The sequence below is a fragment of the Grus americana genome, chromosome 2, assembly GCF_028858705.1.
Source record: "Grus americana isolate bGruAme1 chromosome 2, bGruAme1.mat, whole genome shotgun sequence".
NCBI classification, from domain to species: Eukaryota; Metazoa; Chordata; class Aves; order Gruiformes; family Gruidae; genus Grus; species Grus americana.
Genome location: NC_072853.1, coordinates 147483479 through 147505594, shown reverse-complemented (window position 1 = coordinate 147505594; position 22116 = coordinate 147483479). Strand labels below are relative to the sequence as shown.

At 38.3% G+C, this 22116-nt stretch overlaps 1 protein-coding gene across 1 annotated transcript in view; it reads right to left on the bottom strand.

The window, feature by feature from the left end:
- MALRD1 (MAM and LDL receptor class A domain containing 1) overlaps nucleotides 1–22116 on the bottom strand; it is a 280047-nt gene that overhangs the window by 256455 nt on the left and 1476 nt on the right. The window contains exons 2-7 of the mRNA XM_054818588.1: nucleotides 18796–18936; nucleotides 14076–14170; nucleotides 13834–13995; nucleotides 10317–10410; nucleotides 6565–6708; nucleotides 1464–1621 (exon numbers count right to left, since the gene is read on the bottom strand). Of these exons, the coding sequence (XP_054674563.1) occupies nucleotides 1464–1621; nucleotides 6565–6708; nucleotides 10317–10410; nucleotides 13834–13995; nucleotides 14076–14170; nucleotides 18796–18936 (794 nt within the window). The remainder of the gene's footprint in view (nucleotides 1–1463; nucleotides 1622–6564; nucleotides 6709–10316; nucleotides 10411–13833; nucleotides 13996–14075; nucleotides 14171–18795; nucleotides 18937–22116) is intronic.

Below are 22116 nucleotides of genomic sequence, written 5' to 3'. Positions count from 1 at the left end.
TTGATTTTAAAGTTACCAGACCAGCTTATGTTTCTGAAGGTTTTTCTGGCAAATTTTGCAGTATGAGTAACTCATGTCGGCCTCAAATAAGTCTATGTGTAATAAATACACTTCTGACTGAAGGAGAAATTAAATAACTAAAACATCAAAGGGCTAAGAGAAGCTGTGGAAACACAGTAGACTGAACTGATGTAGTAACTGCCAAAATCATTCTTCTAATACAGTTGTAAGGGACTGATTAATAATGAATTCCATTTAGGCGCTCAGTTCTATGGGAACTCAAACGCCAGTTTTCTCGTGTGTTTTGATCACATGATTTGCTATGTTTTCAGGGAAAGAAAACTCTTAAATCAGATCCATTGATGCTACTTAGTTGAATCATAGACATCAGTATTCCTAGTCTGTCTCGAGCTTGCCATGGGCATCATACCCGGGAATTTATTGGCAAGTACTATGTCACAAATCTCCATGCATTCTGACCAGAACACTGATTATGTTACAATTCCCTGGTACAGTAATGGGTCATGGAAAAACACAACTATTCCCTTTTATAAACGAAAAATGAGCAAGAGCCTGGAGCTGTTTTCACGAATATTCGAAGTCACCGTGGGAAAGAAATAAGATGTTTCCATTACCTTATCCTATATTTAGACCCCTTAGTAGTTTTACACCTCAGGGGTTTTTTCATCTTATCTTTGTGAATGAAATGGATCTGTCTTTTTAAATACTTGTATCGTTGGGTGAAAATAGTTCAACTCCAAGATATAAGAGCCATTAACTTAATGAGACAATCTGTACTGGTCTTGCTTTCATTAAATAGCAGTACAATAGTATCAATATTAAGTTATTAAACAAGACTTTCAAAAGGGAACATTCTAGCAGCAGAAACCCTCCACAAGGCAAGGGAGGTAAGAAAGATGGAAATAGTTATCATTGCTCAACTGGCATTTGTGTTTCAGTTGGGCATGGCTATTTTATATACTAATAGGTAGAAGAATAGGAAAATTAGAGCTCTAAAACATGAGCGAAGGAAATCAGGTGGCTAAGCAAGAGCTTAGCTTCCAGACATCCATCCTGAGCCAGCAACTTTCCTTTTTTTCTGTGTCTCCATAGAGAAAATCACTTATTTTCCCACTTCCAGAATGGAAGAAGGCTAGAAAAACTGTTACTATAGATTATTTTTTCCCTGAAATCCTCAAATTATTTAATTCTGTAGTAGCTGGTGTTTGTCCTTGAAGTCTTATTGCAGAACACTCACCCATCAAATTAGTTTATAGCTGAGATGGCAAACACCCAGGTTTTACAATCGCATAGATCAGTGGAACGATACCAAGTTCCTGTTCCGCACAAACTAACTTAGGGGGCAGGCATGCGCTAGCACACGTACTTCCTTGCGTTTCGGCTGGTAACACCTGGTCTGCCGTATCTTTACCCTTTGAAAATGAATGCATGTTTCTCCTTACCTGATTAGTTAACAGTACCGCCTTGAGAACGCTGCTGTCTGCCATGGAGTAATGAAACTGAAAATGGCAGTTCTTGCTGGAGCAATGACACATGGAGCTGTTAAGATAAGCGCTTTTGTATAATGCATTGTCATTAGCTTCTAACCACTCAAAATGGCCTGAAAAAATAAAAAAAAAAAAAGTGTGCTTTTTCACAAAACATATATTTTTTTTCTCAGTCTATGAAAATAAGGACTGTTTTCCCGTAATTAAACCATGGACCCATGCCTGCAACAATGGAATCTGATTGTTATGCTGATGATGTGACTTGCATGTCATCTAAGTGTTTCCTATCAAAAAGATATATATCTTCATTTTACTCCCAGATAGCCCCAGGAACCAAGAATTACATCAGTTGATAGCATCTTGAAGTTGTTACTTTGCATATTGGAAGCTGTAAGCAGTCCCCCATTCAGCTCACCCTCCTTACATTTACAGCCATTCAATACCTAATCACAAATATATTTGGAAACTGGGCTTTCTTCCATCTTCCACTATGGTTTCCATTTTTTTTTTACAGTAATACTTCTGTAGACTCTTCAAAATTAAAAAAAAAGGAGGGGGGGGAGGGTTGGGGGGAGCATTCTGCCTTAGTGCTACAGGAGGCAGTAGCATCTCCACCATGTTGTCAAGGTTCTTTGCTTCTCAGCCAGAATTTCTGCAACAAAATGTTGGAAGCATATTGTCTTTCCATCTAAAGCAGAAAAGCAATTTGTGCTCTTCTTGACCTACTGCCCCTTATAAAAGCATTCCTGCAGAGATCTAAAGGAGTACTCCATCCCCTCAACAGTGTCTTTTATTTGTCAGAAATAAAAAGGCTAAATACTTTTTATCAAATATATCAGGTCTTTTTTTTCCTCTCCTGAGTCACTGAGCATTTTGCTGCCTTCTAAAGCAGCTATTAAAATAATAAACAAGGCTGATTAAAGGTCTTAAGTCCGCTGTTTCTGTGTTCATGTCTCTAAATACAACTTATCTCAAATGCAAGTGTTACACAATCTATTTCAAGCTGAAGGAATAAAGTACCATTTCACAAGGAAAACATTCAATTTTTATAAGGGACCACATTCCTTTTGTTGCCAGTTTACTCTTGGCCTTATGCAATATTTTACATGGTCTGTAATTTCATGCCACACGGGCTAACCTTGATATAAAGAAACATTACAGATTTAACCCAGCATTCTGTTTGACAGAGATCAACAAAACATCTATGCTTTTACAGTTACTGCCTTGTGCAGAAGAGAAATATGCATCAACATTAGAATTTACACTACCCATTCTTTATCTAATTTCAGAATTGTCTGACACCATTATAAAAGCAACCAATTTTATTTTCTGAGCCTAATGACAATTAACATTCCTTTCCCTCTTTCAGTTCAAGTTCCTGAATCTTACAAACAGGGCAAAGTGGAGCTGACATGATTTTTAGATAAGAAAGCAAGTGAACAGCACTAGATAAACAAAAGTTCTATAAAACATCCAGAATGTGTGTCCACAAGGGATATGGACTGTTCTTCAGGGAATATATTTTATGCAAGTATTGTGAATGCTTCTGAGGCAAATTGAGGTCTACTTTCAGAAATGAAGACTCCAGAAACTCCTGTCCTGAAAATGCTGATTTTTTTTTTTTATTATTATTATTTTCCCTCTTCTCTATAACCTGTAAAAGTAGAACCATGTCAGTTTAACTGGACAGGCAATAAACTATGCTAACCTACTTATTTGTTTCCCCTCTTCTGGGGATTTTTTTTTTATTATTATTACCTTATAGCCAACATCTATTGAGCAGCTTTCTAAAGATTAACAGTATTAGGAAAGTTATTCTTTCATTTGTTACAAACTTTGTAGCTCTTCTCTAAGGTTTGAATTTCCCTCAGTCCAATACATTGCATAGCATATTGCTGTGTTTATGCCCTGACCTTCTTGCTCTCTTGAATTTCCATGACTTTCTGTTTCTGAAGTGCCAAACTTCCCCATGTTTTTAGAAGTAGAACGGGAATCCCAGAAAAGCCATTTCATTCCTGCCAATGTGGCAGTAGGGTTATCGAGTCACAGAGATGTGTGTATTTCTGGCAAGAGATGCTGGGATCGTTGCCAGGACAAAGAGTGTAGAATTTAATAACTTTCTATAAAGTTTTTTATTTTCCCCATGTGGCTGCTTAATCAGGTTTGAGATAGACAGTCTTGTTTCTTTCAGTTTTGAAGAAAAATTTTGTCTGTTGTAAGCAAAATCTTGGAGTCCTGGGGAAAGATCAGTCACCGACAGCAACGGAGCCCAACTAGAAGCAGAGCTTACAACTTACTGTCTGAGGTGGCCCAGTCTCTTCCTAGAGCTGGGGGGGTGGGAAGGGGGGCTAGTGAACCTGCCTGTATCCTGCTACACAGAAAACTCAAAGCCTATAAATATTTAGCTGCTTGGCTCTATGTTAACCATTTTCTGACTCAAATAATTTGTTACTCCTGCTTTAATTAATGTTTTGTTGTTGTTGGGTTTTTTTTATTTCACAAAATACATGACTTTGAATCTATGCTACTAGTTTTAGAGCAACAACTGAGCCTTTAGTTAAAACTGAGCCACAGAGTGGGACCTTTTCTTTTCTGGCAAGTTCTCTTCCCCAACAAAGAACTGTTCAGTCTCTGAACTAGTCCTCTGCAACTTTCCCAAGTCAACCATTCTGAGGAAAGAAGAGGTCAAATCAAACTGCCATTGTTTCTACTCTTTACAGGTGAATTTTCACACACTTACAAGTCATGGATGAAATCTTAAAAAAAAAAAAAAAAGAAAAAAGAGTAATGTAATAGAATCACATAATCTAATGATTTGGCTGTTCTTTCAGATTTAAACTTCAGGGATTTTTATAATTTGTTATCTGAAATGTTGGGTTGAAAAGCCATGGTGCTTCTTTTGATTTCTTTTTGCATCTCATAATCTTTGTTTTTGTTATGCAGAGAATTGGTTTCATTAGTTTCTTATTAAAATATTACCCCAGATGCAGGAAACCAGATTAACCCAATGTGAAAAGTGAACTGTGGAAACTACCTAACATGCTGGAAATATCAACAAAGAAAACAACAACAACAAAGTATTTTCTCAACAGTATTGCAGAGGAATATAAAACCTCTGTAAGAACTTTTGTCACTAGAGAAATTAAGAGGAGAAGTTATAGAGAAAGTGCCTACAATACAACACTGGAGAAAAGAAGCAATAAAAGAACAAAGAAAAAAAGTCTGCCAAGGACAGAAAGTATTTTATTAAATTTAAGAATACCAGGAAAGGAGGATTATTCAAAGACTATAAGCAATCCTTTCTTTATAAATATAATTGTCTAGACCTCTGCTTTATAATTTAGTTTCTTACTCCTCTTCTATTTATAGTAGTGAAAGCTTTGATCAAAATCAGAAACTAAAGCTTAGTCAAGCTCTATTTGCATTGCAAGTTGGAGCCCTCAAGCATGGCATTTTTGCAGTTTGCATATGATTTCTTTAGTTTTTTAGAATTTTAGTTAATATTCAACCCCTTCCTTTATGCCTTAACAGATCTGCATGAATAGAAATACTGAATATGTCGAGAGGTGAGCAATCATATTTGAGAGTTTTCAGTACTTTCCAATGTTAATGATGAATTAAATTCTGTGTGTGGTTTTGACACTTATTTCTTCTCATGTTTTCTTTTTTCCATTATGACATGGAAGCACAGGGAATGTCCCCAGGCAGTTGTTTGTGTTATATGTTCAGCCTACTCAGTTACCTGTATATTTTTATACAGTAATGCCCAAGCACCTATACAACAGACGTTTCAAAATGTGTTCTGTTTCAACAGACATTGCCTGTGACCTGGTCCTGTAAAAGCCATTTACAGAATTTCAGGATCTTTTCTGCCAGCACATTATTGCCATAAAAGGGAAATCTATACCCATTACTATCCCTTGAGGTATCACGTTAAGGTACAGCAGTGATACAACATCTTTCAGGGAGGTCTTTAAAATACAATCAAATGAAAAGTCTTATTTTTGTTAGATATCCCAGTGGAAATTGAAAGGTGCTGTGACTTTTCTTTTAAGCTAAGAAAAAAAATCTGCTTTACTAGTCTATGTGCTCACTGTGGGACATAAATGTTAACATGTAAAAATTTGTCTTAATAGAATGCATACACTCCAGCACTTCTGCTTGGTATTCCATTATAATTTGACTTATAGTTACTAGAGTGTGTTGAAATGCATGCTAAAAATTATTTTTAAAATCTTTCTAAAATGAAAACAATATCTAAGCACTCATTCTGCTGCTATCAATGACATATACTCCATTTCTGTGGGCTCAGAGTTCAAGCGGTAATCTCCACGTTATCAGTTCTTCAAAACTACATCACAAATTATACCATTACAACTAGTGCTACGTAACCCCTTTGAAGGCAGTCTCAGTAGACAAGTCAAACATTTAGCTGGCAAGGCGATTCCATTTCACATTACAACTCTTAGACATTTATATCCATTAAGCTTTCCAAGACCTTTCCCATAAACCCATAGACAAGCACTAAACAGTGACTTCAAAAACAAGTGCTGCTCTTTACTTCTGAAAATTGCACCTGGATTAATTTTGTTTTTAAGAGTAATAAACTATTCTCTATAATAAATGTTTCTCTACAGCTCCCCTAATTAAAGGTTTGAAGCGAAATTCCTGAGTGTATGCTCAAACATAGTACGACTACACAAGTAAAACTGCAAGCATCAAACAAACCAGAAAAAACATACGCAAGGGCTGTAGGCTTAGATGGATTTAATTTAATTTCACCAAATTGTTGCATAGATCTGATACAAAGAATTAACTGGAGAATAAATCAATTATTAGTTTTTATGGGAATTCTTACATTAAAATCTTTCATGTTTTCCCAGCATGTGTGTTCACAGCACCCTTACTAAATGGTCAAAGCAAAAGCTAAGTACAAAATACATGCAATTACTTTTCATGTTTTTGTTCTGTTTCTACATTGAGTTACCACCTTGTCCTAAAAAACACCATATTTTTAATGACAGCTAGTAATTGTGCATTAACTTAAATTTCCCACCTTTGGTATTGTTGCTCCAATCTTTCAGGAAGGGACAGGAGACAATCTTGTGCCCAGCTTGCAGTCGTGCCCACATAGCAGGCTCAGCCGGCTCATCTGAATGCCACTTGCACATGCTAAGCTCAAAACTGGAAGTCTGTGGTGCTAAAAGACAAAGAAAACAAATCACTTCTTAAGAAGTCATTATTTATGACTTCCCATTAGAAACATATGCTTATTAAACTGGTTACTTCAAAAGCATTGTGTATCACTGAATGCTGTCTAAGTATTTCAGGCTGCCATCTCTAACCGTACCATTTTAAGAAATCATTCCCTAAAGACGGATGATTCTCTCAGAGCGATGCAGTACTATTAGCCAGTCATCGCAACCTTCATGAATTTACTTCCGCAGAGAGAGCTGCCAGGAAACATAAAAAATTACATGTCATCCTGGTTTTTAGCTAGGATAGAGTTAATTTTCACAAGAAGCTGGGAGTGGACACAGCCAGGACAGCTGACCCAAACTAGCCAAAGGGGTATTCCATACCATATGATGTCAATGAAAATTAACTCTATCCCAGCCAAAAACCAGGACAGTGGACAAGGGAAGAGCTATGGATGTTGTCTACCTGGACTTTTATAAGGCCTTTGGTACGCCCCCCAAATATTCTTATCTCTAAATTGGAGAGATTTGTCAGATGGGCTGTGAGATGGGTAAAGAATTGGCTGGATGGCCATGTCCAAAGAGTTACAGTCAATGGCTCAATGTCCATTTGGAAACTAGTAACAAGTGGTGTCCTTCAAGGGTCCATATGGGGTCCAATACTGTTAAATATCTTCATTATAACATAGATAGTGGGATTGAGTGTACCGTCAGCAAGTTTGCAGATGACACCAAGCTGAGTGCTGTGGTTGGTATGCTAGAGGGAAGGGATGCCATCCAGAGGGACCTTGACAGGCTTGAGGAGTGGGACCGTGTAAACCTCATGAAATTCAACAAGGCCAAGTTCAAGATCTTGCACCTGGGTCAGGACAATTACCACTATCAGTACAGACTGGGGCATTAACTGATTGAGAACAGCCCTACAGAGAAGGACTTGGGGATACTGGTGTATGAAAAATTGGACATGAGTCAGCAATGTGCACTTGCAGGCCAGAAAGCCAACCGTGTCCTGGGCTACATTAAAAGAACTGTGGCCAGCAAGTCAAGGCAGGTGATTCTTCCCGTCTAGTCTACTCTCATGAGACCCCACCTGGAGTACTGCATCCAGCTCTGGGGTCCCTGGCATAAGAAAGACATGGACCTATTAGACTGAGTTCAGAGGAGGACCACAAAAATGACCAGAGGGTTGGAATACCTCTCCTATGAAGAAAGGCTGAGAGAGTTGGAGTTGTTATCCATGGAGACCTTGCAGCCTTGCAATACTTAAGGAGGTCTTATAAGAAAGATGGAAAGAGACTTTTTACCAAGATTCGTAGTGACAGGACAAGGGGCAATCGTTTTAAACTGAAAGAGAGTAGATTTAGATTGGATAGAAGGACGACATTTTTTTATGGTGAGGGTGGTGAGACACTGGAGCAGATTGCCCAGAGAAGTTGTGGATGCCCCATCATCAGAAGCGTTCAAGGATCCTTAACTAAATTACATTTACATTTAGCTATCACAGTTTGTGTCAAGAAACTCCTGAAAGCACAGATACTTAAGCCATTTTACTCACCCTAAACTGACCCTAAAAGCACAGTCATATTAATGAATACAAATGCACAGGTTATTTTTTATGTGCATTTACACTGGGACTAAAAATCACAAAGGGTACATTAAAAATGCAAGTTTTAACTACAAATTTCATGTAATTAAAGTGGTCTTCATTTAAAATCTCTTCTTACCCAGACATTCCACAAGGACTAGAGAAAAAAATTATTTCAAATTCAAGTAACCATTAATCTGACCTTTTGTTTTAATTATTGGAAAATGTTCAGTAGTAAAATTCCTCTTTCAGGGAGAAAATGAAGATCCTTTGACCCTGGTTTTGGCTGCTGTGAGCAATTTAGATGTCATCTAATGAAGTTGCCTTTTCATAACGGGGAAGCACAGGATAAGAACTGGCTCTTATTAGAATACACCTGAGGTACTTAACAGTGCAGCAGCTCAATCTGTATGCCACACTATATACTTCAACAGCTTCCATGTAAGGTAAGTTTAACACCTAGATTTATAAGTTCTGGTGAGTCCACCCTGTTTCTGTTTAAATTTTTGATTTTTTCATCTCTTCGAGACAGTATTTCATCTCTATAGCTGATTTTTTTTTTCATTTTTGTTTGCTTTAGAAGCACTTTGTTTATGAAAAAAGCCGATATATTTTTACAGAGAGATTTATATCCCCCTGCGGGAAATGGTTAAGCAATCATATAGGTTGCCAGAATCTAGCAATGAATTTTTTTCCATTTTAAACCTGCCCTTTCATCTGCAGAAATACTCCAAGGAACAGAAAGGAGTTGGGACAATCGCACATCTGTCCTCTTTTCATTGTCAGTTTGAAATTCATTTTTTCAGAGAAAGCATATTGTAAACTTAGCCTGAGTTCATAGACAAGTATGCCCAAAGTTTTAAATTAGTATCCTTGTTCATTTAAGTAGTACTGCTAGAAAACTTCTGCAAAACAGAAAAGCAAGATGGGCCCTGGAATGAAAATATTTGTATAACATTTGCATCTGTATTTCTCCATTGTAAGAAAGTTGAAACATGGAGACACTTACATACCAAGTTTAGTTACCTGAAACTTCAGTTCCCCAATATAGATCCCATTTGAAATAAATATGTATGCCTGCCTAAATCATCACACTAGGATTTTATCTTGCTCCGACTGTGATCTGCCTACAATTACTCAGCACTCTAATATTAATAACCATATGCCACCATTTTCAATAGGTTTTCCTAGTGGGAAATCTAGAGAGCTTTATTTTAGACAACAGTACACACAACCAATCACGTAACCTAGCTTGGTCTGTGTCAAACACTGCGTTCCATACCTCAAGTTAAATTTAAAGACCAAACCCCCAGTGCCTGTGCTACAACTCAGAGGCAGGAAAACGAAGGGAGTGCTTTGAATCAGGACTATGCTCACCTGAGGATGTGGCATATGTGCAACAGTGCAATCTTCTTGTGTAATACAGAGCAGCAACAATATAATTTATGTTAGGATGGGTAGCATTTCTTTCCCACGAAATTACATTGGGTTGAAAAGAGAAATAGGAAATGTATTCCTAGGGAATCCCGACATGCACAGATGGTCCGGCTGCAGAGCTGACCAACCCAACACTACAGCTCTTGGATGTAGCAGAGTGGAACAAGATAGCCCCACTACACAGCTGAGCATCAGGACCTTCACGCATTTAACAATATGCACAAGTGCCTTGGGAATCTCCCTAAAGTTGGCTCCAAAGCTTTTCCTGAGCTGGCTGAACACGTCGATTCTTTGGCCAAAACCAGTAGATCTCTTCTGCCCACTGAGGCCTTAGTGCTCTCTTGGCTGCAGGAAGCTACATTTATACTGTACCAGATTTCTTAAGGTATTTATTGTCATTGTTTGTAACTGTGTTTAGATGTGATATGACAGATGATGGCTTCGAGGAATGAAAATAAGCCACATGAAAACACTTACGGACTTAAGAAAGCCTTTGAATAGCAAATGGCTTTCCTTTGTGTTTTCTCTTCTAATCCAAGGGAAAGACAAAGTAAAATGACCTGTCTCCTGAAAAACAGGTATTCTTACCACATGCCAGAGAACATCCTTCACTGAAAGCGATATCATCGATGGCAACACTTTCATCTTGTTTCTGGGTCTCCACCATCCCCCAAAAGATAACCTGCAGAGATTAACAGCAAATCAACAAGAAATGGCATTCACTGGTGTCATAGAAAAGAGAAAAAAAACCTTCCAAGAAAAGCCAGTCCAGTCCACAGAGTTCCTGTTAGAAATACAAGAACTCAAATCATGCACTTAATTTTTGAGGATTAACATCCTGACTTTTTCACATATCTGTAGCTTGTCAGCATATATATATATAGTCTAATAATCTAACTCAAGAGTGAAGTAGCATTTAACAGGAAGGATCTGAAAACCACAATAAAATACATTAAAATCTAAGCAAGGATCACAACAGTTAAGAAATACAAAGGATTTTGTGTTTTATCAAGCCTTTATTCCACCAGAGACTGGAAATGTAAACCTTTTCTTGTTGTTTTCAGAATTTATCAGATACCTGGAGCAAAGTCAGAGCAACAAACACCATTAATCAGAAGCCTTTCATCAAGTTTTTAGCCAAAACAAACCTTGAGCAGTCCTTGGTCAACTGTTATTCTGCTCTAATGTTACAGCAGTGATTTTTTTTTTTTTTTCCTAAAAAGTTTTCTATACACAAGAAGTTACAAATATTTTACATTTCCATCTTTAGGGTAGATTTCAATCTATATTTGTAAACGTAGAGACTATCACAGTTTTTCTGCAGTGACATAGAAGGGGCTGGATCAACCGCAGTATATGGGAAGATCCAACAAAACCCACACCGATCAAAACAGCCCAACAAATCAATCTTACGAATAACATTCCTTGAGGGGAATCAGATACCCTGGAGTTTATGAAAAGTTTACTATGGACTGAACTAGGAGCAGTGCAGCAACTCTGAACCCATCTCTAGAAAAGTGTCAGTTTATTTTTTTCTTCATTGTGCCTTAACTTCCCTACTTCCACAATGACAGAAAATCATGCTAAATGCCTCCAGCTGCTCTCGAGTCCAAAAAATAATTAGCTGGGCTTTATCTGGCAGAGATACCCATCTGCCCTCCCCTGAGGAAGTCAGTCTGGTAATAACCAAAATGATTGCCATCCACATTTATTTGAGCAAGAGATTGTTCAGTTTTCCTTCTCACACAAAGTCTAGAGCTCTTCAGTCCAAAAATCTGTAATGAAAATGTCTACTTAATGACACTATTTGCTCGTAACATTATTTGCTCATAACAAGTGTTGCCTAAATATGCAATATCTATGGCCATCAGAACAAATTAAAATTACAGCTCCATTAGTGGCAGGGAAAGCTGTAGTGGGAATGTAGATGGGGGTCTAATGCAGGCTGGGCTTCCCCCCCAGGTGCTGCTATGGGGACAGATTCCCGGTACAGCAACGAAGCCCAAGGTAAAGCACAGGAATCAAGCACAAAGACAAAAGTGAACCCTAAGCCCAGAGCCATTTCCCTTAACAAAGTCTAGGAGACAGAAATTTGTTCTCAATAGAAGGGAGGGAAGTAGTTTAGGAGAGCAAACCACGATACAGCTCTCCAAAACCCAGCCCAGACAGACATACTGAGCTTCCTGTGTGTTCAGTAATTAAAGCAGTGGCAATCTTCGTCTTTCAGAATTCCCTACAGGTGGATATTTTTGAAAAAGAGATAAGATTTATTGGGTGTTTCGAGTAGGAAAAGACAAAACTATTAAATAGTCAATATAAAAATGAACAAAGAAAATAAGCAGCGGAGGTTGATTTTAACTAAAATCTCACTTCAAGTGTGCTTGCAAAATTGGCAAAAATACTCAAGCACTCTCATTTTTCCTATCCATTTTTTCCACAGAAACTTTAATCATCACTAAGAAATCTTATAACTAAGAAATCTGAATATATGATTAAAGCATTCAATGAACATGAAAATTTCTTGAGAAAAATGAGACGTCAGTTCATGATAAAGTTAAAGTTTGTTTTTTTTTTTTTTATTTTGGAAGTTTGGAACAGGAAAAAACTTATATTTCCAACAGTTCCATTGCAATGGGAATTTTACATGCTGCTGCAATAAACCAGTATGATTACTAATTTTGATTACAATTTTTTTTCTAGTTTATTTGTGCATAGCTTGAAATTTTATCTTGAAAAATGCCACAGGTAGCCCTGTAGGCTAAAGACCTTGTCATACCAAAAGAACAAGTGCAGAAGGGCAAGTGAATTGCATTCAGTTGTATGACCAGCATCCTGCAAACTGTCACTGGAGGAAAAATATGCAACCAAAGAAGAAAGTTTGCTCAGCTTCGATCTCTAGGTTTGGTGAGGTGCCCACCTACATTTATTTAGCCAGTTGTAATGATTTCTGCAGTAAGTTTGACACATGCCTCTTTAAAGTGGGACTGTGCTCATCAGTTCACATTATAGAGGCCAAAGGATAACAAGGTTTGCAGCAATAACCTAATTAGGATTTGATCCAGCAATTTAGAGGAAGAAGATGCCACATTATATTAACCATTCCCAGATTCAGTCAATTTTCTGAACAATATGAAGGATGACAAACTAAATCTAGAAGTAAATCCTTCCAGTACAATCTTACATTACTCTACATACACTCATATCAGGTAGAGGTAAGTTATTGACAAGTAACAACACTGGTACTTGTGTATTTTATAACATATGTTCTCAGTCAGGGTTAAGCAAGCATTACTTCAAAAATTCAGATCTCGTGGGATGCTTTACCACAATGTTACCTCTGCGAGTCAAGTAATTACGTTACTCATACGGTTTACTGAAATGAGGTTGTGCTCTCATGCCTTCAGGTTTGTATGCTAACCAACTCTTCACAGTAACTACTGTAGGAGGAAACGCCTCTGATTTTCTCCTCTGTTCCCCAGTTTCCCTCCAGTATTATGCATAATAGTGAGTATACATCAACCACAATATTTTAGCCCTAAGTTACATTTACTGTGCTAATATTTTGTGTAAATGTACATGTAAAAACGTTTAAATAACCTCTGAGACTTGCCCTGTTTCTCAGCAGCTTTGAGCAAAACAAAACCGAATGCATGTGTTCTGTGACAAAGGCTCAAAACTACAATGAATAGCTAAGTACAGTATTTGTCACCTGAAGTGTCCCTATAGAACAGAATGGTATTTCCTATATAAATTAAACCTTGAGTTTATCGGTACAGTTAGACTGAGGTTAAGGGAATACTGTATTGAAAGTTAAGATCCAGAGTATATCACCACTATGGGCATCTATGATGCAATGATACTGATTGTTTTATTTAAGATACATGCACAGTTTAAGCACGGTTTGGCATTAGTTTAAATGCCACCAAGAGATAAGAACAAACAGTATTTGTTAATGCCAACCCTGAGCTTCCAAATGTCTTCTCTCTCTTTTACCTCCTGATAATGCTTTCTATTTACAAAATATTTAGTTTTGACTTATTAAAAAAACCCCACAATTTATAAACCATTTAACAAATGCAATTTACAGTCACCTCAATTTACGAACCTCATACTTTTCAGTGCTATTGATTGTGATGGTATTTACTTTCCACTGACTTTGCAGTTCTCCTGAATCTTGCCAGATGTTTGTAATTGTATCTTCAGAGTGCTTTTGAAGCCCCACCATCAATGTTCCACTCGTTTGACTGATCCAATAATGAAATGTAATCTAGGACAAAAAGAAGGTCTGATTATTCCAGGGAAGTACTATGACAAACAATGAAATACAAGGACTATTCATCAACATACCTGGCAAACATGTTCTTTGTCAGTTGGAAGGAAAACATTGGTCCTTAAAGTTGCAGAAGAGGCTCGCGTGTCAGAGGACAATGAGAGGAAATAAGCTGTTAAAAGGAATAAGAGAGAACTCTTAGAAGCTTGGAAATAAGATATATAAAATATTACAGTAAAACAAGAAAAGGCACATGAGCAGGTATGAATTAATAACTAAAAAGCCAGCTAGAAGTGTTTCCCCAGAAAAGATTCATATCACACTTGTAGCCATTGTCTGCCAAGCTTTCATTCATATTGAATATTGACATAGTATTGCTCCACGTTCCTGCTGAAATTTCAAGTAGGGTTCCAAAACGTTTCATGTGCAAATGGCTTGAATACTCAATAAGTGCAAAATTGTGGGACGAAGATAAAACCAACTCAGCAAGCTGATCAAAGAGCTTAAATGCCAGTTATTGAATAGATTGCATATTTCATGCCTAAACAGCAAACTTGTTGTGAGCAACAATACAGATTTATTACAACAGTTCAAGTCTTTAAGGAGGTGGTGGAAGATGAGAGAGGAGGCTGTGGTGTTCCTCTGTTCCACAAGACATGGGTCTGTGTTTTGGCTGCTCAGAACATTGCCTCATGGCAGAGGGGAGGTTGTGGTATCCATGTACACACTCCTAATGTGAAGGGGTGTCCTCAGAATCTCCACAGTACCATTAAAGATACCATTATCCTTCCATTTACAAAACAAGTCCAAATTAAAGCTTTGCTTTACTTGAAAGTATAACAGCTCAACAAGAGTCAGTGAAATGTGGTTGTTGCTATGCCTTTTGACCGATTATGTCTCTTCCTGACAATGTTGTTTCAGATATTCTAAAAGATGGAAGGCAATCACCCTATTTTAGATTATCAAATACTGTTAGTCAAAATTTGACTCTTCCTGAACCTGAAGATTTCAGAGGTGTTAGATGCTAAAGGATGCAATGCGAGAGAAAAAAAAAGAAAAAAAAAATATTGGCTTTTCCTTTTCCTTCTGTCCTTTTTCCCAAACTCCAAGCAATGTCAGGTAAAGTGTTGCCCACTGACCTTAATATGTAAATGAAAGGAGAAAGGTGAAGAAAGGAGAAAAAAGCCGGGTGGGACTGAAAGGGAAAAAAAGACCTAAAAATAAAGATTACTACAGAACCCAAATATCAGATGATATGTAGGAACATCCAAATACTTCATTTACAAAATTACCCACTATGACCTCTCATCCTTGCGTGCAACTGGAAAGCGACTGACCAAGGACCATGAGAGTAGCTCGGTGCTGGAACCAGCTGAGCAATCCCTCCCCGAGAAGCGTTTTGCAGCCTGCCACCAGAGCAGTGGCCATGCTCCCCCCTAGGTTTTAGGTCTTGCACAACTCAGAGCCTGCCAGCTGCAGGGATATTCCTTCTACCCGCAACAGATGGCTTGGTGCCTCAGCAGAGCCCTATCCCTCATTCCAATCTGTTTCACTCTTGTTTTAACTTCCATGAAATTTTGAACGTTTTTATTTTAGTTCCCTAAAGACAAATGTATCTAAGATTTCACCTGCACGAGGAATTTTGTGTCTTACACATGAAGCAGAAATGATAATTTTAAGAAATTCTTTGAACAATGATTTTACATTAAACCTCTGCATAGGTAACAAGTTTCAATTAGTAAAAACAGATTTGTTTTGGGATTTGTTTAGTGGCTGTGCCTAGTCTGTTCAACTAAATTTTCAGTGAAAATAAGAACGATGAGGAGGGACAGAGCTAAACAAAACCTGTTACGTTCTAGTAAATGATTACATACATCTTCAAAGGAGTTACACCTACCAAGTGATCTTTGCTCTTCTGCTAATGCGTGTGCAATTACTTATCCTGACGGCAGGAACTCTTCCCTTTAATACCCTGCCATAGAGCATACTCTGCTCAATTGTCACCATACAATATAATTTCTGCTCTTTAGGCAGGAACCAACATAAAGCTGATTACACAGTCTGTCGAGTCAGCAGTGGGAAAACTTGAATAGCTGCCATAAGGAGATAAATATTTCCTAGATGATTAGAACCAGCATTCAGAAAATGAAAGTGCAGTTCAGCCATTCTCCAGGTAGAAAACCAAAATAACCAAATACACTTAACTTTCCTCAGCCGTTCAGTTCACAGATCTGAGTACACAGCGTCTCAGCAAGCTGAATAGGTACAAGTATTCGAGCTTTCTGTTGTCTGAACAAAATAACTTAGTTTAAAATTGCCACCACACAATTCAGACCTGGCAGATACAATGGTGTCTGAGCACCCACAACAAGGCAATGGGAATATACAGGTCACTGAACAGCATGCTTCCTCTGTAACAAACACCTGAAGTTGATGGTTGTCAATCTTTTGCTGGCTCTGGGTGTCTGCGTAAGTTTAAATTTAACCCTTCCCACCAGTTCTTCACAAGATAAAGGTCACTTTTTTTATAGAATATAGGCAAGAATATCTTTTAGGTTCTTTGCTACATCCTGATGTGGTCTATGCTACCAATCAAGCACAAACCCTAGAAACTTCAACTAGAGCAAGACTGTTCCCTGGTTAATGAATTACTTCTAGCCAAGACTGGTGCTGAAACCGGCATTGATGACACAGGGATGTTTTAGCTATTGCTGAGCAGTGCTTACACAGAGCCAAGGCCTTTGCTGCTTCTCACACCACCCCACCAGCCAGTGGGCTGGGGGTGCACAGGGAGTTGGGAGGGGACACAGACGGGACAGCTGACCCCAACTGACCACAGGGATAGTCCATACCATGTGACGTCATGCTCAGCAATAAAACTAGGGGGGAGACTGGCAGGGGGGCCACTGCTCAGGGACTGGCTGGCCATTGGTCAGTTAGTGGTGAGCAATTGTTTTCATCACTTGTTTTTCTTGGGTTTTATTTTTCTCTGTTATTTTTTTTCCTCTTTTCCTTAAGTTTTTTCAAAATTATTATTATTTCATTTTAATTATTAAACTGTTTTATCTCAACCCACCAGTTTTCTCACTTTTACCCTTCCAGTTCTCTCCACTGTCCTGCTGGAGGGAGTGAGTGAGCGGCTGCGTGGTGCTCGGTTCCCAGCTGCAGTTCAACCACAATAGTCCTTTTTGGCACCCAATGTGGGGCAAAGGGTTTGAGAAAACAGATTTGACTAGAGTGTAACAGAAGGGATTTATATCTGTTAACAGTTGTGGGTCATGATATTGATTCAGCTATTCTCGATATTAGTTTATCTAATCCGTGCCATGCTCTTTTTTTTTTTTTTTGCTGTACATATTAAAGATTGGTGTTGGCTTTTGCAGGATGTGCTTGCATGCCATACACAAGCAAAAAAATGAAGTTGTTAGAAGTACATTGCATGGGTAAAGTTTCCTAATTACAGAGCATCATAAAAATTGTCAGCTGTGGAATGAGAATTTGCAGGAAAATTTAAAGGTTTTTTTGTTGTTGTTGATGTATTTTCTATGAAAAAATAATAAAGTTCTGTGCCATTTTCATTTTACTGATTTCTAAGCAAGTTTTCCATGCATTCACCTTTAAACCACCAATCCCCATTAATCATTATATGGAACTTCTACCTGTTTGGTAGCTTATGCAATGTGTAGGAGGTGCCGCTTGCTTCAGAACAGTACAGATTTCCACACCCCCAGATAATCACAGTTTGGGAATGAGGTGAAAAACATCTAGGAAACTGAGTCTCACAAGAACACTCCAGTTCCACATAAGGTTATATTCTTGTACACTCTCCAATGTTGTATGCCTGCCTTCAGGTGCTCGCTCTGAGGTCTACTGCATCACTGCTTGTGCACGGGAGAGGTGAGAGGGGGTGGGTGGAGAAAAGGGAAAGAGAATAACAGAAAACACGGAGAAGAGAATTAAACAGCTTAGGGTGATTACTTCAACCAACTCACGATGTTACTGTGAGATTAGAGGTCCCCATCAAATTCTTTCCCTTCTTCCTTGCTTTCTTACAAACAAGCTTTCTAACAGCTTTGAAAAGCAGAAGGCATGCTGCAGCTAAAGAAGTTGGCTCCAATAAACTAAAAATATATGAAGAAAATCATATTACAGAAAGAAGAAGACAGGTTTCGGAAAGCAGGGTTAACCTGGCAATTGGACAAGCACAAGGAACATATTTTATCTGAGGACAGGGACAATGAATTACTGAGTTGAGGGACAGTCTTTGATGCAAAGTGGAATTGTAATAAGATTTAGAGATGAGTTGGCTCAAACAGACTATCAAAGCTCTTCCTGTCCCCAGATTCAAAGTCACCTTCTCTCAAAATATTTGGAGCAGTAATATTAGCCAGAGATAATCAATACACACACTCTGGGCATTCACCAATCCAAGAAGAGATGAAAATACATCTCAAAATGGGGTAGTCAATACTCATTTCTAAACTTTGCAACCATCAAGACTGAAATTGTCATCTGATATCTCCAAAACAGGTAAAGGTCACTCAGGCACATAAACATGACTCTTGATGACTGATTAGTTGCTCCTCCATGATAACAAGAATTGCTTTCTGGAATATTGTTTTTTTTCCTGAAATTCTGGGTTATTGTAATTACAATCACCTGGACATGAGCACTCAGAAAACATGTGGCAGAATCCAACTGCACTCTCAAGAAATTAGTAAAATCAAGCAAATAAAATAAAGAACTACATAATCTTTAAGAGCCCACGGTTCCTTCAAAGAACATGAGGATTCTTACCACTGTCATTCCCATTGTGATCAGAGTATGGTGGTCCAATACCAGATCGACCGTTCCTTCTTATCCATCCAGGCTGTAAATGCAACTCATGAAGACCTTTGCATAGATCAGTTTCAAAATCACACTTTTGACAGGAGGAATCTGAATTCAAACAAATAAACAAAAAATTAAAACCTCAAAAACAGAAGCAAAGGGACATGTTCTCACCATTACTTCCTATTTAATTAGCACACAGAAACGCTGCAAGCTAGAATAAGTAAGAAACACCAGAATTTTAAAATCATGAACAAAGAGAAACAGGGCAGTGGAAGAGAGACAACGGAAAATGAAAAAAACCAAAACAAATCACCAAGCCCTCCCCTCACCAAAGCAAACCCAAGCCAGTCCATTTATATTATATCACTGTAAGATATCCTTTTTTCTTCACAAATATGTGTGTAGCTACCTACTTGTAGGAAACTTTCCAAGCTAGCATAGCTTATATGTAAAGGCTGTTCTTAAAATATACTGCAGCTGTCAGCTGAAGAATTTCAGTATATCCTCTGTTTATTCAGGGTTCTTGCATAAAAAAACCAAAGGCTTAACACCAGGAAATAACCAGATATAAGAAATATTTTTTTTATTCAACTACCGTTTATTTCACCATTTTGCAATCTGCAGTTTTTCAGGAACTTGGACTGTAAGCCCAGTCCCAGAAGCCCCCCAGGGCCTAATAACAGAATGGTGAGGCTCTCATCATCTGACACGCTCCAAAGTTTACCAGTGCTCATTGTCTTTACTAAGCTGCTGCATTAAAGCAGAAACCACACTGTTCAAAGAGCTGAAACAAGTCCTCAGAATGAGTCTCCCCGTTTGCCTTTCCTCTGATCTTTTGTCTTCCAGTGCACATAGCAGTGTGGTGGGAAAGGACTGCTTCTTCCTCTTCCACACTGCCCTGTAGGGCAGCATAGGTTAGGAAAGGGAGACAGGACATGTCTTTCTGGCACAGGACCCACTTTGGTGTACCAGTTCATTCAGGGAATTTGAGGTGGGTATGCCACTCAATAAATAATTGTTTACTGAGAGGGAGGGGCAGATGTTTGTTTCTGCTCTGGTGTCAGATAGCTCTTTTTCCATTGCATCAAAGCTGAATCCTAGAATGGTTTGGGTTGGAAGGGACCTCAAAGATCATCTAGTTCCAACCCCCCTGCTGCGGGCAGGGACACCCTCCACTAGACCACGTTGCCCAAAGCCTCATCCAACCTGGCCTTGAACGCTGCCAGGGATGGGGCATGCACAACCTCTCTGGGCAACCTGTTCCAGTGCCTCACCACTGAAAGAGTTTGCATGTGCCTGACAGGCTGGACAGCCCCATTCCTTGAACCACTTGTTGTAGTGGGGGAAGGATTTTAAAAAAAAAAAAAAAAAAAAAAAAAAGAAAAGTCTAATCAGATGCATCTGGAAAGAGCAAGCTTATTGCAACTTCACCTCAAGCAGACGGGCAGGTTTGTGGGACTGTCTGCAACTTTCATGCACTGTGTGGAAACTTTTAGTTCACTCGCATTTTCTCTTACACAGCAGAGGAGGATAGGCTAACGTGCTGCCTTCTAATCAGGATTCTGGTTAGACACGAGAGCTACGATACCTTTGCGCTCCCTCTCAAATTGGTGCTCACTCCAGGCCCTCACTAATGCTTTCAATCTATTCTATATTATCACAGTTCACTAATCATTTTAAATAAAGTTGCAACTGCAACATTTATAATCACACTATGATGTCCAATTTCATGGCTTTCATATTCACATCAACTTACTGCAACAGTTAATTATAAGGTGAGAGAGGGGAAAATAGATATAATTCATATAAGCATTTCAGACTCAAGTTAATGTGCAGATTGGCTGATTCATCAGCCAACTTTTTATTGCTGCTTTTATTCCTTAGCTCTTTAAGTGGCTGAAAAGCATGTCAGCGGTTCATCAAAAGCACAAATGCTGCTGAGGCATGTCTGCTTCACATTACATGAAATGCACCAAATCATGTTAAATATTTCCTCAGGAATTTTCTCATAGCTGAGAAAACAATTTAAAATCAATATGCACAAAATAGCAAGAACAGTACCTTTTTAAATAAATAAATAAAAACCACAAACAAAACCCCCCAAAACTAAACTTGATCATTCATGATTATTTTCCAAGGCAATATTAATTTTCAGAGAAAATATAACTTGAAAGCAAATCAATGTAAATTTGCTGGAAGATAGATTTACAAAGATAAAGTCACTGCTTAGAGATTAAAAGGCCGGCAGGAAGAAACGTGTGGGATATTCTAGATATTTTTTGCAGAATTTCCTGTTAACAAAACAAATATTTAAATAAACTCTAAGAAAAAATTCCAAGTCTCACAGAAATAGACTGCAGTTTAAGGTTCTATGTCAAGTCTGCATGTGTATATATTCTGAGTTTTGGGATGTTCTGGGAGCAAAATATTTTTAAGAGTAGTTAGTTATTAGTCATCCCCTAGTGAATATTTTGCAATAGTAGTTCAGAGGTAAAAAATGACTGTAGAGTTTATTCTGATCCTTTCCAACGTTGTGGCAAAGCACAAACCAACCACATATGAAGTCCAAAATGACAATAAAAACGCATCATCTGAAATTCCAGCATTGATATATTTTCAGTGCAGAAACATCCTTAAACCTGAGTAGAGCCCAGAGGAAACAGCAGGAACTCATCATGAACAGGAGATGCGAGAGCTGAAACCTAAATAGAAAAATAATTTTGCAATAATCCCAAATAAGAAGAGTGGATGGCAGCAGGATGAATCTTCAATTGACACCTTGATCTGTATCTTCATGTCTGACAGCTAACTTCTCTCCTGGAGTGATCCAGAGCATTATCCAAGCAGCCCCAGCATCCACAGCCTGTCACTCAGAGACTAGTTCCACACCTCTTGCTCATCCCTAATTTGCATACAACATTATCTGGTAATTAGGTCTTTCACACAGCCTATAGGCCCATTTTTCTAATCTTTTCTAGTCTTTGGGACAACTTTAATTTCTCTGCTTTTGTATAAGCATTTGTCTATAGCAGTATTCACTCAACAAAAAAGTGTAAAAAGCCTCCATAAAAATTAACGGAAGAATGCATCTCTTGCTGCATATTCTGCAATCATAATAGAAAGTGCTGCCTGGAGGAAATGCTCTTTTCTAGGGAGACCAAGACCAAGCACAATGAGGATTTCAAGGCTATGCAGTGAAACGTAGCATAACGATCTCTAGGCATAGTGATAAAAAAATATGCTAACCTGAGATGTGTTAGTAACACATCAGGGGATTCAACAGGC